The sequence below is a fragment of the Schistocerca piceifrons genome, chromosome 1, assembly GCF_021461385.2.
Source record: "Schistocerca piceifrons isolate TAMUIC-IGC-003096 chromosome 1, iqSchPice1.1, whole genome shotgun sequence".
Taxonomy (NCBI): domain Eukaryota; kingdom Metazoa; phylum Arthropoda; class Insecta; order Orthoptera; family Acrididae; genus Schistocerca; species Schistocerca piceifrons.
This window is the reverse complement of record NC_060138.1, coordinates 795,945,512-795,962,431: the sequence shown is the minus strand read 5'-3', so window position 1 is coordinate 795,962,431 and position 16,920 is coordinate 795,945,512. Positions and strand designations below refer to the sequence as shown.

At 39.2% G+C, this 16,920-nt stretch overlaps 1 protein-coding gene across 2 annotated transcripts in view; it reads right to left on the bottom strand.

The window, feature by feature from the left end:
• The window catches only part of LOC124713568 (WD repeat-containing protein 11-like), a 202,574-nt gene that overhangs the window by 17,945 nt on the left and 167,709 nt on the right, over nucleotides 1-16,920 (bottom strand). The window contains exons 18-21 of one of the 2 annotated variants that reach the window (XM_047242956.1): nucleotides 16,103-16,237; nucleotides 10,683-10,863; nucleotides 1,006-1,159; nucleotides 738-904 (exon numbers count right to left, since the gene is read on the bottom strand). In XM_047242956.1, coding sequence (XP_047098912.1) covers nucleotides 738-904; nucleotides 1,006-1,159; nucleotides 10,683-10,863; nucleotides 16,103-16,237 — 637 coding nt within the window. The remainder of the gene's footprint in view (nucleotides 1-737; nucleotides 905-1,005; nucleotides 1,160-10,682; nucleotides 10,864-16,102; nucleotides 16,238-16,920) is intronic. The other variant, XM_047242957.1, reaches the window with a different exon arrangement.

Sequence of the window (16,920 nt, the reverse complement as noted above, 5' to 3'; positions counted from 1 at the left end):
GTCAATTAAAATTAAACTTATAATATTTACAGGTTTAATACTTACATCTGCTTTCATTAAATCCATAATTCACACAGTAGCTAGTTACTTGGCTATTACAACCAAGTATTGTCAAAAATTAAAGTAATTATTCATTTCAATTATCCTCAGTTAAGGACAGTCAAATTATGTACAAGATTTAAAATTAAATTTCCACTATTTACAGACTTAAGACTTACATTTGCTTTCCATACATCCATCATTCACACAGTACGTAGTTACTTGGCTGTTACAACCAAGTATTGTCAAAAATTAAAATATAATAAATTTTCATTAAAATGGTTTACTGCACTTGTTGAGAAATTCAAGGATGGAATAGAAGGAGTTGGCCACCAAAAATTCTTTTAAATTATGCTGAAATTGTGCCTTGTCTGAAACTAAACTCTTAATGGTTGCTAGTAACTTATTGAAAATAAATACTGGACTCCTTTCTGGGCGGGAGTAAGTGATTTTAAATCTTTATGTATATTGTTCTTATTCCTAGTATTGATACTGTGTAATAAGCAGTTAGTTGGAAAAAGAGATGTATTATTTACAACAAACAGCACACTGTTATAGGAAACGATCAGAATGTTATTATGGAAAACAGTTAGCACGTCATTAAAGAAAACTGCATATATCCTAGAAATTTCTGGAGCAGATTATTTAAATGGCTATTCAGAACATTTATGTAATAATAATATGAAAGTTTTACTTACTTTATTGCATCTGTGTAGTAGTTCACATTATCAAGATCAGTTTCAAGTAACAACTGTACTGCCCTATCCATTTCTCCCAGGAGAATCAGCTGTTCTATTACTTTCTTTGTATGAATATAGTCACCTCTTTTGCTCTCATGCAATGTTACTCTTTCCAACTGTAGTTTCTGTCAGAATAATCACACATTCATATTACATAAAAACTAAAATCTCAAGCATAAATTTCTGTTACACATACAAAAATGTGTCTTATTTTTCAGTTTCTCACCTGGTATGTGTACGGTTCACATAAAACATCATAATATGAATCAAGGGGCTGTATATGAGGATATCTATTGATGCGTTTAGTATCCATAGATGTTGGCGAGCCTGAACCAGCAGTCATATCACCAGAAGCATGTTGCTCCACGTCTCCAGTTTTACTTGAAGGAGAAGAACAATTTTACAAATATTAACACAGCCCTACTGTCACAGACTGCAGATTTCATAGTTAAGTCTAGTGACTTGCAGACCATAAGTTATTATTTATGCCAAATTCTGAAAGATTTATTAGAGTATACAGTGCTCAATATTTTAATGTAGTCTGTCAGTTCAGATTAAGTTTGTGCAATGACTGAGATTTGTTTGTAAAGAATATAATTTTAATTTTCAGCTGAGTAGTAAGATTTATGCGATAGCATAATTTGTATCTATATCAAATTTTTCCCACTTGTGTATACTGTTGACAGAATAAAATGTGCTGTTATTTTTAAATTAATGAAGCATCTAGTAAAAAGTTAATCATTTACTTAGTATTTTATATGAACTTGTAATGCATATCTTTCAAACCCTTCTGCCAACAAACCCATATTTAGTGGTAATGAAATTTCTACTTTTCAAAGAAGCCCATCTGTAACAGAAAACTTGCTCCAACCCTGATGGCCTCAATATATACTCTTAACATCCTATGATAAAACAGTCATGTCAATTAAATATCTTACAATGAGGGCTCAGAGCAATATTAGTAAATGACCACATGAAACAATTAGTAGAAGATTAAATACCAGATTGAGGGAATTTTGTTAACGTGTATCTTACATGTGTCAGTAATGGGTAATTGTGAGTCTCTCATAACCTCAGCTTTTCTACTCAGTGAAGGGAAATAGATCAGAGTGCTCTATGCAACTCTGAAATCAGACAAGTCTATATGCGGTCCTAACTTCCTCATGCATTACCATCTTTCCTGTCAGCAGCAGAAAGCATTAAGGGATTTGTGAAATTGAAAGTACTCAATATTAGTTATGTTTGGAATTTTACATCATCTAAGTTAACACAGTCCACAATAAATGGAATATTTATTCCAAGATCAATTTTGTAATAGTTCTTCTCTGCTGCAAATTATCCTTGTTGCTCAGAGTACAGACTGTGATCTTTCATTCAATTATTTGTACTACATGCTTACAACAGAGTAGTAGCTATACCAAGCACCAGTACTGGCATGTTTTGTAAATGGTCATAGTTTTATAGAAAAAAAGGAACCAGGAAAGGATTGACGATTAGAGTGTAAAGTGCTAATGACAATGAGGTTATTAAAGATGAGCTAAAGTTCAAATAAGAAAAGAATGATGAAGGACATCAGCCATTACCTTGCTTTAATTAATTCAGGGAAACAACATCAACAGAAATTTGGCTGGCTGAATGGGTTTATGAACCCTGCTGCTCCCAGGTGCTTGTTTGAGTGCCATAACTAGTGTACCATATTTTTTGGTGATTTCAATGAAACACTTGGAGTGATATAACAACTCACCGCAACAAATTTATACACTTGGGTTCTTAGCATAAATAACTGAATTCAATTTGAAAGAAAGACAGATTATGGAAAAAGGAACATTCATGGGGGGAGGGGAAGGGGAGGGAATATCTTCACTGTAGTCTATTAAAACTGACCTTAGGTGAAAGCAGTCAAAAAGCAAAGTAGTCTCTTCTGGTCAGTGAATGGAAGAAATTACTGATTATGATACAGTCCAAACACACTTTTAAGCAAAGGCTTACATCAACACCATCATGTTATCCAACTATATTCTGAGAAAAAAAAACACACACACACACACACACACACACAGTAAATATAAAAATTATGTTATACTTCAAGGGAAAATTTTATTACCCATAAGCATTTGAACCCGATATCATAAGGGACTTTGGTTATACTTGGAGAGCTATCACTTATTTTTCTATTGGATCCTTCACAATTTGAACAGGAAAGATGGTGGGTTCAGGTACTGCAGTACCTTCTTATGGCTGAACAATTGCTTGCAGAGTTATTTGTAAATTTTCTTCTCAATGCAGTCACTCTTTTGATGCACAAACAGAGTCTGCAATTACAGCATCACAAATACAATAATACTAATGCAGATATATTAATAGAGTTCAATGCCTCCTCCTCCTCCTGTATTCTCCCCTTGTCCATGAAGTGTCATAACCTCCTCCTGAGCATTCACAACTACAGGGAGTATTAACTCACTTCAGGATACTTTTAAAAAGAAAGAAGGCTATATGAAACTAAGATCAACACATTTATTGCAGATACCTTTTGTATCTCCCATTCCATATTTTCTGTTACCTTCTGGATCTCTATGCCATTTATTTATTTACTTTCTCTGATTTTCCACTTGTGAAAACAACTCTTTCATCTCAAGCATACGAGCCACAAACCTCTACCAAAAAGCAGATGATGCCCTGGAAGGGAAAGGGGGGGAGGGAAGGAATTTTTTACACCTAATATAATTTAGTCACATTATCCTCATATATAAAACAGAAAATTCAGTTTACATGGTTAAGGACCTATGGGTCTAGTTCTAATTGTTGCCATCATCTCTATAAATATTACTTCACAACCTGCAACCATAACTTTATCCACAATTTATGCTGAATCCAGTTTCAGCAGATGCTGGATTTAAGAACTAATCAATTTATGCATCTCCACTCACTTTGTTTCACATGCTCAAGCTGTATCATTTTAATCATCCTGGCCAACCATTACTTTTCTTAATCAGCATTTAAATGGTCTGGATGACAAATGTAGCTCACCACTTGAAAAATCTTCAACTTAATAGCAGCAACATTAACCATTTTCTCAAATTATTAAAAACTGTTAACTATTCAAATTTGATTTGCTCCCCTTCACTGCTACAGGGGCTTGCGGGTATTTTTTTAAAATCTGATTCTTCATGTAAACGACCACCAACAGAAATTTTTTGTCTAGTACTTATTAACTGCACACCAAAGATGGAAGGACACAATAATCACAACAGTCATTTTGTAATAACTATTTTATGTCAGGAAATATAAAATATGACACTTTCATAGATACAAGTTGCCTCCCTTTTATGTCTATCTCTTATAAATCCTCAGAAATGAAATACTTGCAGCCAAGGACTATATTTTAGGTACCTATCAGTATATTTGCTTTCTGCAGCCGTGTAGGATCTGAACTCTGTATTTTTTGTAATGTCTTAATTTCTTCTGTGGTTTATTTGTTCTTTCTGCAGAAACTATGCCCATTTTCTTGAGGTTAATGACTTCTTTTCTGGAGATATCTGTGCATTTGTGACCACATTAAACACATCAACAAATTACTAGGTTTTCCATGTTCTGGGTGTGCTTTTCTCTCTCATCTGTATACTCAGTTAATGAAAAGCTGTTCCAGTTGATGACATACATTTTATTTAAGTCCATAACTGGTTTCTGGTTCCATGTCTAGGATGTTTTCAAGTGGATCTGAAAACTGTCTGTTGTAAACCACTGTCATATGATTTGACATTGTTTCACAACTTCACAATTTTCAGATACACCTGAAAAGGCCTAAATGTAAAAGCCAGAACCAGCTGTGAACATTAATTAAATCTATAACTTCAACAAATAATACCATTTTAAATTCAATACCAGCCATTTTATTAATTTTAATAATTCTGGCCCTACAGCACATTCTTCCATGCCCGACTTATTTATTTATTGACTTGGAACATAAAGACCATATGGCCCCTACCCAAACCAACCAGGCATTATTTACCTTTTATCATTACATCCATTTTGACATAGCTGTTGCTAAGAGTTTTATTTAAAATATTAATCTAGAAGACACAGTACAACAGATACAGGTACAACATGTGCAGTACAACCACAACAGCCATAACAGAAAAAAGATTATTCTCAGAAACAAAAAATCATTATTTGGCACAATCCCTATGTCATTTCTTTATTAAAACCACCAATCTCATCTAAACAACAGACCATCTTTAGGTAATTTCTCTCCTCCTCCTCCTCCTCTTCTTCTTCTTCTTCATTATCTATTTCCAGTTTCTCAGGTCAGGTTGTGAAACAAACACCTCTGTCTCTCCATAACATCTCTTTCGGTTTTCCTCCCATCTTCTCAGTGAACTCCCTCACTATATCTGCCCATTTCTTTCTGTGTCTTCTTTATGGTTACTTTTGAATTAACCTTTCATAAAATATTTTTTGTGGCACTCTCTCCTCTCCACTTATCATATGTGCACACCCCTTCAGCTTTTCCTTAAGTTTCGAGATTCCGGTCCTTATTCTGATCTTCTCATTTCTGACTCTATCCTCTCTTGTCTTCCACTCAATATCTCTGGAAAAATTTCATCTCTACTTTCTACATTCTTCTCTTTTCCCTTTTTGTTGTTTGTTTCATGTACCAGCTGCATATGCTAGAACAGATTCATAATAAGATGAATATAGAATATTTTATCTTCTGCCAAGACATCAACGTTCCACAAAATATTTCTTATGCTCTAGTAGAAGCTGTTTGCTTGTTGTACTCTTTTCCCAAGTTCATTGGCTAACCTGCCACCATTTATGATCACACTTCCTAAGCACTTGCAAGGTTGTCCTTAATACCAGAGGGTGGCCTGTTGTTTAACCAAAACTGGAGTTTTAATAAGGAAGTGACATAATAATTTTTTAACCAAATCATGACTGTTCTGAAAAAGAATAGTTTTCCTATGGTCAAGGGGTAGAGTCTTTGACTAATATTCAAAACTACCTGGGTCCTGGATTCATGAAAGAGGGTGGAAGAGCAAACAAGAGTTTCAGAGCAACATCTTGGCCTTGGGGTGGGAAACTGCCCGTAAAAGTTAGAAGAATCAACAATAACCAACAACACGAGGATACAGATGGAAATGGAAACCACTGCATTAAAGACAAACAATGTGTATCCACAGGGCATGTGGCCTGTAATTGAAAATGTGATGATGATGATGATGATGATGATGATGATGACAATGATGATGATGATGATGATGATGACACAAGCTTCAAGATAAGTTTCCCATTTGGATTTCTGGGAGGAGGTTGCCAAGGAGGCGAAAAAGATTGAATAAACCAACTAAAGTGCAACATTCTATGAACTGCAGTTTGGAATGCTGGAATGGGGTAGGGAGACTATAAAACCTTAAAAGGGAAATGCAAAGACTCAGTCTTGATATAGTGGGGATCATTGAAGTGAAATGGAAGGAAGATAGTAATTTATGGTCAGATAAATAAACGATAATATCAACAACATCAGAAAACTGTAAACAGGATTAGGATTCATGATGAATAGGAAGGTAGAGCAGACAATGAGTTACTGTGAACAGTTTAATGATGGGAATAACCCATTCAGAATTGGCAGCAAACCAATACCAACAACAGTTTCCATGTACATGCTGATGACACAAGCAGAAGATGAAAACACAGACAAAGTGTAGAAGGTTACTGAAGGATAATTCAGTAAGTAAAGGGAGATAATAATTTAATTTTAGTATTCCCAGCAGCACACATTGGAATGGAGGTAGACGAACTGGCGTGGTTATGTGGTTATTGTGGCAGAATAGAGTGGACAACTACCATGGGGGCAACTGTGATGCATAATATTATGGACAGACTCGCTGATGGAAGTGTTTCTCTGCCAGTGACAGTAAGCCAAACGGGGCAGTTCTAACGTTAAGTTCAACCACCTCACCTGGTGCCTCGTGTCATGGGCCATTTCCATGTGCTCAGTTGTCAGGCACCTGCACCTGTCATGTGCTGTGCACATCTCCATGTGATTTCAGACTTTCTGCGGGCCCGTAGATTTGATTACACGATTAGTTCTCATTTTCTCTCGTGGGCCCACTCACCAGCTTGTTGTTGAGCTACTGTTGGCCCATCCATGCCTTGTGATGACAGTGTTGTTCACTAGCATTGTCATGCCTGTGCAGATACTACAGTGGTAATGAAGGCCATTCTTATGTGTGTGTGTGATGCTTCTGTACCCCCCCCCCCCCCCCCCCCCACCCTTTTCCATTTTCAAGGTTTGTATTCCTTACTATGGTCATACAACTAGCTGTCTGAGAATACCTTGAGCTGGGCAGAAAATTTTGAGGCACATGTTTCTCTTAAACCACTGGTAGTAACTAAATTTTGTTGCCCTGCCCAATTCACTTCTCCAAGCATGACAAGGTAAAGGCAAAGTTGCAGCATTGGCAAGATCAGTGTGTCATTTTGCCTATTGCATCGAGTCACTGGGCCACCCTTTTGGTGGCGAGTCAAAGGCCTGACAGCAATATATAATTCTGTGGCCAGAGGAGTTGTTGGCGAAGGGGGGTGGGGGCACTATTTTTCATGCACTGACTTTCGTGACGCGTAATAGCAGTTGCCTTTGGACACACCTTCTCCGATTTTCTCGGTACTCAACACTCTCTTTAGGTTACCAGTGTAATCACTTGCCTTTTGGAATCTCATCTGCACCGGAACTTATCAACAATTTTTCGAATACTCAATTCAGGGCATTCCATGTTCCATAAACTATGTTGATGGCATCTGGTTTATGATCTCTATACGAGAGGAGCATTAACTAAATCTACAAATGGTTTTTGAATACCTTCTTGAGTCTGGCCTTCATTAAAAGGTGGAGAAATGCAGTTTTTCTCACCAAAGCTGCATGTTTTGGAACATGTACTTGGCAAAGATGGCCTCATTTTTTTGGCAACTGAGAACCCGAAGGAGCCTCAGTCTTTTTTCTCTTAACCAGGTTCACCAAAAGGACATTCAGTTTGTCTAGTCTCCAGATTGTCAACAGGCTTCTTTCAGTTCCTCAAGCAGTTTTTTTGCTCTGCTCCCTGTTTGGTTTCTTTTACACTGGGTAAACCTTTAACCCTGGCTTGTGATGCACTCCAGTATGACATTGCTGCAGTTCTTTCCTACTGACTTGGGATGGCACCCAACAGCTCATTGCTTATGCATTAAAGACACTTCCCAAGGCACAGTGTAATTCTTCACAGGTGGAAAAGCAGGCAATAGCTATCGTTTTCAGAATTAAAAAGTTTCAAATTTTCTTGTATGGGGCAAGATTCCTCATCATCGACCCCAAGCTGGTGGTTTCCTTATTTGGTCCTCATTCTCAGCTCCCAGATAGGACTCACCACCAATACCACCAATTGCAGAGGTAAGCCCTCTTTCTCAGTAATTATTGCTGTGAGATTCATTACTTATGGCTGCCAGTGGAGCCCAATCCAGAGTTTGATTAGCAGTAGGTTCACACATTTGCGATGGGCAATACCTGGCCTCATTCCTACACACACACACACACACACACACACACACACACACACACACACACATCAAAGCCATCATCAACCTGCTGGCACCCAAGAACCTGAAGGAGCCTAGTCTTTTTCCTCTTAACCAGGATCACCAAAAGGGCACTCTTGGAACAGAATGGATGTCAATTTCATGGATCCATTTTTGGACAGCACACGGTTGTTGGTGGATGATGCCTTATTAAAATTTCTCATACATAGCCAAGCTGTCTTCCATGTTGTTGACAGCGACTATTCACGCATTTTCAGTCACTTTTTCCACCAAGTGAGCCCCCAGGACCCTCGTGTCTGATAACATTCTGCAATTTGTGTTGCAAGAGAATTTGAAGACTTTGGCATTCACAGAGTATCCAGCATCTGATTACAACCCCATATCACCCAGCTTCTAACTGGGGGATGGGGGCACATTTATTTAAAACCTAAATGAAGATGTCTGTGCCTATATCTTCCTGTGACGATGCACTGTTGAGTTTTCTGGCTACGTATGAAGTGATGCCAGTCAATGGGTGCAGTCCAGTGGAATGTTTGCATGGGCACCAGCCACAGAGTCTTCTGGATTTTTTGCAAGCCGAGTTGCAAGACGTGACTCATTATGGCCTGCCATGTTTTGTCATCGGGATAGCCGTTTGGACTCGGTCTTTCCGATGGCAGAATGGATGACTGCCTTGTGTCATAGTGGCTCACAGAAGTCACCACCTATTTGTGATGGGTGTCTGTGAGAAGCAGGATCTGTCATACAAATCAGTTGTGCCTACACCCTGTTGGGTCATCATTGCTATGGTCTTCCATGTCAGCCAGGCAGTAGGGTTGGTTGTGACATAGTTCCAGGTGTGGGCTCCCACTTGGTATGCTCCTCCTCAATGTGGGAGGGCCCCTTTCGCACTCTCCCTTTGCCTGTGGCACTGGGCCCTAGAGACACTTGCTCCTGCACCTAACAGTTCGAATCCCATGGACTTTGACTTGCTCTCCCCCTCCCCCTCCCCCCCACCCACTGTCCTCCTCCTCCTCCTCCTCCCCCCCCCTCAGCTCCTCTCCCTGTCCAACTGGTGACTGTGGCCTCACCTACACCACTGCTGGTGGACCAAACATTGCCTCCTCCTCTGTTTCTCTCCGACCCTCAGTGGAGCCAACAGCATCGGCATTATCTCCATCACTGACTGGTCTGCTGCCTGGCTCTCCAGCACTCCCTCTGGTTCTGTGCCAGAGGTTGCAACCCGATCCTGGCATTTTCAGCCATACTTGACCTTGTCACGGGGGAGGGATTCAGTGTTCTGTAAGCCAGGGGCGCACTTCTGATACTGAGCTCAACCAATGTGGCCTCCCTTGTGCCTTGTGCCATTTCCATGTGTTAAGTTGTCACCTGTCCAAGCCTGCCATATGTTGTGTCTATTCTGATACACATCTCTATACAGTTTCAAACTTTCTGGTACCCCACAGATTGACTCACATTGCAAGTTTTCATTTTCTCTTGCAGGGTTCTCTTCCTAAGCTTGTTGTCAAGCCACTGTCAACCACTACAGTGCCTTGTGCTGATGGTGTTGTTTGGCAGCATTGTCACGTCTGAGCATGTACTAAACTAGTAATCTTGGAAATGTGATAACAGGGGAAGCTACATAAAGTTATGCTACTTGGCACTGACAAATAATATGAAAGTTACTTTCGTCCTTATGTTGTACACACCAGTATATTATGGGCAATGTTTAAATTCTACGTATTAAGTTCGTTTGTCCAGTTCATGTTTCTGATATTATGTAAAGAGGGATGGACATCACATATGTATCCACATGGATAAAGGAATTGAGAAACTCCTTGCATTTGGTGATGAATAGTAACAATCAAAACTGATAGCAATAATAAAAAATTTCATAGCAACTGATGATGGAACAATACAACTTTTTGATAAATATCTGCAAACTGTGGGACACCCACTACTGAAAACATCTTAAAAATTGTGAGAAATGACTCGCCAGCTAGACTCACCAGTTATGGCTTGCTTACACAATTAACAAATTACTTAAACATAATTTTTGTTTACTGCAGTTGATTATGCCATAAGATCATAAATTTCTTTATTTCATACTTGTTTTTGAAAAGTACAAGGATCCAAAACGAAAAATGATGAAGTTCCACATTGGGGCTCCTGTGCAATTATGAACACTACTATGAGATACTTAACTAAATCTACAGTTTTAAAGAAAAGTGTAGTCATTACATGAATGCAAAATTAGGGCACATAACAGGTATCATCAATGCTAATACATTTTCCAGCAGCCCATATTTAACTTTGGGAAGAGTATGCCTCAATGCTAACATAAACTGGACTTACCCATGCTTCATCTCAACTTTGGTCACTTGGAGATAATAAAGCGCTACAGTCCAAAAGTCAACTTCTGCAAGATCTCCAAACAACTGAGCTACCATCAAGCAACGTTCAGCTGTTCCAAGAGGACAGCGCTTCATATATTCTAGCCTTTGCATATCCACCATACTCAGTTGTTCAAAAACATCTGGATACAGAAACATGACAAATGCTTAGTGCTAAATTGATTTACTCACTATAACATACAGACAACATTAATCCTATCTGAAAGTCCTGTGTGGAATACAAGTACTGGAAAAAACATGTAAACTCTGCTCCACATGTCCTGCCACACCTATTGGTACCAACTGACTGCCATGCCATCTTCTGCCAAAGGAAACATTGGATGCAATATGGAGGGGCATGGGATCAGCACACTGCTCTCCCAGGCATAGTCAGTTTTCGTGGTCTGGAACCACTACTACTCAATCAGATAGCTCCTCAATTGGCATCATGAAGATGAGTGCACCCAGTTCCAGTCTCGCCAAAGAAGAAAAATCTCTGGCAGTACTAGGAATTGAACATGGGTCCTCCACAAAGCAGTCAGCAATGCTGACCACTCAACTACAGAGGTGAACTACAAATAAATGAAGGAGTAGAGGTAATCAATGCTAACCACTCAACTACGGAGGTGAACTACAAATAAATGAAGGAGTAGAGGTAATCACTCTCAGTGTGTTGAGTGGTGGATGGGCAAATAAACAAGATAGGAAATGTTGCAAGGCTTTCAGACAATGTCCTTTTCAACAGATTGACCACATACACACACACACACACACACACACACACACACACACACACACACAGAGCGTGTCAAAGGAGTGCAAGTTGGGTTTCACATGACTGATGTTTTCGCACTCCATGGTGGTTGGCATGGTGGATGTAACTCTGTTCGAAGTACTTCATTACATTTGAGTTTGGAATATGTTTTATGATGCTACAACAAATGGATTTTAAGAATGCTGAACATTTGTTTTGTAGATTACTTCTGCTATGCCTTTGTTGTAGATCAGGGGCAGTTAAGAATTCGATTCATGATCCCTGTCCTATCATTAGTGACATTGCACTCAGCATGACTGCACATTTGTCCTACTGCTACAGCACACTGACTGAATGTGAAAAGGGGGAAAACTGCAAATGTGCCACATTTAAATAGCAATACAATTGCACTGCATACAGCTTGGTTTTATATTTCACATGTCTCAACAACACAGATTACAAACAAAACATTTTTTCAGTATTATTTAATTATTGTTGGTGCACTGAAGACATTATACAATTTTTATCTGGTTAAATTGTCTGCATACAAAGAGTTGCAGACAATTTCACATTTCTTTGCAAACAGGTTGCCACGTAATTGTGACACATATCATTTCACAATTGAAAAAAGGTATTTCACATACATATGTTGATCAAAATATTGTAACACTTTTGCAACTTCATTATGGAGATGTAGAAATTCTACCTGATGAAGACAAAGTAGAAATCCTGGACAGTTTTAACATAAAAGGATTTGTATACGGGAATTACATTACAAATCAATCAGTTACACCAGCCCATGTACAGGGGCGCTTTCAACTGGAATCGTAAACAGGCTCAAAAGCAGCTGTAAGATTGGTAGGGTCTTCAAAACATTTAGAAAACTATCCTTGTAACTCTATCAAGGGAACAATGAATTCTTCAAACCTCGCACTTTCTTTAATGTCACTACCCGTAGGGAACTGGACTGTGTTTTTCAGAATTTGTCTCTTCCACAATGTTGGTTTCTTTTTACATGCATCCCCATCAAATCAGAAAAAAGGTGTTTTTCACATTACGATGTTTTACTGTGGCAGTGTGCAATCAAGTTCACTTAAAACATGAGGTCTGCAGTCCATTCTGAATGTTTTAATTTTCGTTTTTGCACAACTTTTTTCTTGGTGATTTCAACAACAGCAGGTTTTAAATAGAAAAATCATTCCTGGCAGGTTCCTTGATTTAACCAATGCACTTTACAGTTCTCATAGCCGTCTTCAATCAGCTGCGTGAAGTTAATTACCTGAGAAATTGTTAAACAGTTTCAGTAACCATTGTTTAACACTGGTCCCAACGTTAAACAATGGCTACTGAAACTGTTTAACAATTGCATGGAAACAGGTCAGATTCCCACAATCTGGAGGAAGGCTAAAGTTATTGCCATTTTAAAACCAGGCAAAAATGCTGATGACCCCAGAAATTTCCGACCCGTATCACTTCTCTGCCATATCTTTAAAATCTTTGAAAGAATACTCCAGGATCGCCTCTCCAGTGCCATAGAACCCTACCTAATCCCCCAACAAGCAGGTTTCCGCCCAGGGAAAAGCACTACATCTCAGGTAATTAACCTCACGCAGCTGATTGAAGACGGCTATGAGAACCGGAAAATAACCGGTGTCGCCTTTATAGACTTGACAGCCGCATATGACACCGTCAACTTACGTCTGCTAATGAAGAAGCTGTATGCCATTACCAGGGACTTTAAATTCACATCCACAGTTAGAAGTCTGTTAGAGAACTGTAGGTTCTCTGTGGAATTCCAAGGGATGCATAGCAGGTGGCGGGCCCAGAAAAATGGTCTCCCTCAGGGCAGCGTACTGGCACCCTTACTTTTCAACATATACACCAACGATCAACCACTGCCAGCTGGTACGGAAAACTATATCTACGCCGATGACCGTGCTATGGCCGTACAGGGTGACTCCTTTGAGGATGTTGAGACAAAGCTCACGGATGCGCTAGACATGCTCTGTCAGTACTACGCCGACAATCAACTCAAGCCGAACCCTAGCAAAACACAAGTTTGCACCTTCCATCTCCGTAACAAGCAGGCATTCCGTAAGCTGCGTGTCTTCTGGAAGGACACACTCCTCGAACACTGCGTTAACCCCAAATACCTAGGAGTAACCCTAGACAGGGCTCTGATGTATACACAGCACTGTATTAACACCAAAATGAAGGTGAGCGGCAGAAATAATATTCTTCGGAAAATAACGAACTCCTCCTGGGGCGCAAAGCCAGAGGTAGTGAGGACCACAGCACTAGCAGTTTGCTTCCCAGCAGGCGAACATGCAAGCAGTGTCTGGTACAACTCTACCCATGCTAAACAGGTCGACATTGCTCTGAATGAGACCTGCAGGCTCATCACTGAATGTCTGAAACCGACGCCAACAGACAAGCTCTACCATCTTGCTGGGATTGCACCTCCTGCAGTGCGAAGAGAAGCGGCAGCCTATAGTGAAAGAGCGAGGGCTGAGATGGCAGAGAGCCACCCCATCCACAAAACTCAGCCAGCCACCAAACGCTTGAAATCTAGACGCAGTTTTCTCAGAGCAACCGAAGATTTTAGCGACCAACCTGGATCTAGGGTGGAGAGATGGAAGCAGTCGGGAGAAGGGCACTGGATGGAACCAAAGGAAGAATTGGCACCAGGTTACGACGAGGATTGGGTGGTCTGGAGATCACTAGACAGGCTACGCACCAACACTGCACGGTCAAGAGATAACCTTCTGAAGTGGGGATATTCTACTACATCTAATCTCTGCGACTGTGGAGAGGTGCAGACGACCCAGCACATGTATACCTGCCCTGAATGTCCTTCACACTGCACTTTAGAGGATCTGATGTTGGCAACCCCAAATGCTGTCGACGTAGCCCGCTTATGGGCCAAATGCCTATAACATTTTGTTTCTGTGCACACATATTTGTATATATATTTTCATATGCCTGTAATTAATTTTTTTTCTGTGTGCTATTCATTTTTTTATATTCCTGTATCCATGGTGCTTCTGACACAAAAAAAAGTAACACAAAGTTTCCTTACTCTTCATTCAATGCCACAGAAAAATGTTACAAACGACAGCAGAATAATGTATATGATTTCATAAGTTTTACTATTCGTACCATCAATTTCTTCATGTGCTCCATGCCTGCAAATGTAGCACAAAGTGCTTCTAGATGTACAGAGCAATGATACCTGTCTATAGTGATTTATTGCTCTTTCATTGTCAAGCAAATCTTTAGATTCTTTCTGCATGGTACTGTAAAGTCCTTTGAAAGCAAATTTGCAGAGCCCCTTCATTATACGACTGGATAAAAGATGTTGAGGATTCACTCTCTTCTGTCATTCCCATTAAGTTTTAAAGGCTTGTGGTGATAGATCACTAGACATCCTCTTTTGTGCAAATAGCCACTGGACCTGTGAACATCCTTCACACCACACAAATAAACAACAAAAGGTAAACAGCACAGACACTACAATTCTGGAGAACTGGAGACTTGTGCTGGTCAAAAAATGCCACACACCACAATACTAAATGAAATGTCATACTGTACTGGGTGCTTCCAAGAAGAACTGAACGACACTGGGACAGGCCGAGCTTCAGCCCACACAGCCATCTCAGGTGTGGTTTTCGCACGCCATGGGGGCCATGTTGTAGATTGTGGACCTGTGCTTTCTTCAAATCATTGCTCATAGTTTTTGTTCAAGGGATCTACAGTAAATGATTCCCATCCCCCCCCCCCCTCCCCACTCCCTCATCCTATGGTTCTCACTATTGGTTTGTGTTTGCTTTAAACCAGACTTCCAAATAATTTTTCCATGGGTTTGCTTTCCTCTGATATTTTTTTCCTTAAATCCTCAGGTTTTGATGACATTTCTGGGCTCTTAATCTCCTGAATTATCAGCTTTAAATTTTCTGTCCATATTGGTGTTACCATATTGAATACACGTCAAGTCCACTTTATTGCTTTATTGCGACATATATATAAAAAAAAAGAAGTTGATGCATGCAACTACCACTGACTATACAATTCAAAAACCACAAAAATATCGTATCAAGATTAAGAAATAAAAATATAGCAAATAATATTAAAAAACCACAAACCTTCCAAACATGAAGAATGTTTCACAATTCTTTTTTGGGGTACCAACATAAGGAAAATCTATCAGGAGAACCAAAATCCAAACAACATAACATTATTTAGCTATGAAATTATTAGAGAAATTTGACTTTCATAGGACATTAATATCTTAAATTTAGAACAGGTGACCATTATAAATTATCACTCCATCTCATGTACCACTTCAGACAAACACTTAATCATGCTAGTTAGTTTAGTTTCACTCTTCTATACATACTTTGAAAACTGACTAAAGAAAATAAAAATCTAAAACAGTAAATTATGTCTCAACATACCTTTTTTGTATATGCCTGCAATTACCTCTCAAATTAAACAATGCATTACAAACTAGTGAATTCAGTGAAGATACATGTTACTTTTTCTACAGATGCTTCTTGTACTGATTACTTAATTTCCAAATTACTCTACCCATAACGATATTAAAGTAAAAAATTATCATCATAGCATACTTGCTAATTCCTGTTCTTTAAAGCCATCCTCTGAGGTGAAATCGAAATTGTATTCTTTCCAGAACTGAGAAGCAAGCAGCAGCTTCAGATTGTATGCCACCCGTATTGGAAGCAGAGAGAGGCAATACACGCACTCTGCAAAATCAGATCATAGTGTGATGTAACACAACAGACTATCAAGCAAAGGATGTATGATGGACTTAGTACAGATTAGTGAATTATTGCAACATTGTTAATATTTGAAGCCATTATGTCTCAGTTTACTTCAATTATGTTTAACTACATCTACATCCATAATCTGCAACCACTGTGAAATTCGTAGCCAATAGTACCTGTTACCAGTGCTTCTGACCAACACACTGAAGTAAGGAGCATGGGAAGCATGACTGTTTAAACACTTCTGTGTCTGCTGTAATCATTCTAATCTTGTCCTTGTGATTCCTAGAAGAGGTGAGCATCGAGGAGTTGTAACATATTCCTAGATTCATTACTTAATGTAGGTTCTTGAAACTTTGTAAGCAGGCACTCTCAGAATAGTTTTAGTCTATCTTCAAATGTCTGCCAGTTCAGTCCTTTCAGCATCTCTGTGCCACTTTCCCATGGGTCAAACAAACTTGAGATTTCTGTGCTACCCTTCTCAGTATACATTCAATATCATCTGCTTGTCCTATCTGGTATGAATCTCACACACTTGAGCAGTATTCTGGGATAGGTCACACAAGTGTTTTGTAAGGAATCTCCTTTATAGACTGACTCCATTTCATTAGTATTCTGTCAGTGAACCAAAGTATGTCACTTGCTTTACTTATGACTGTGCC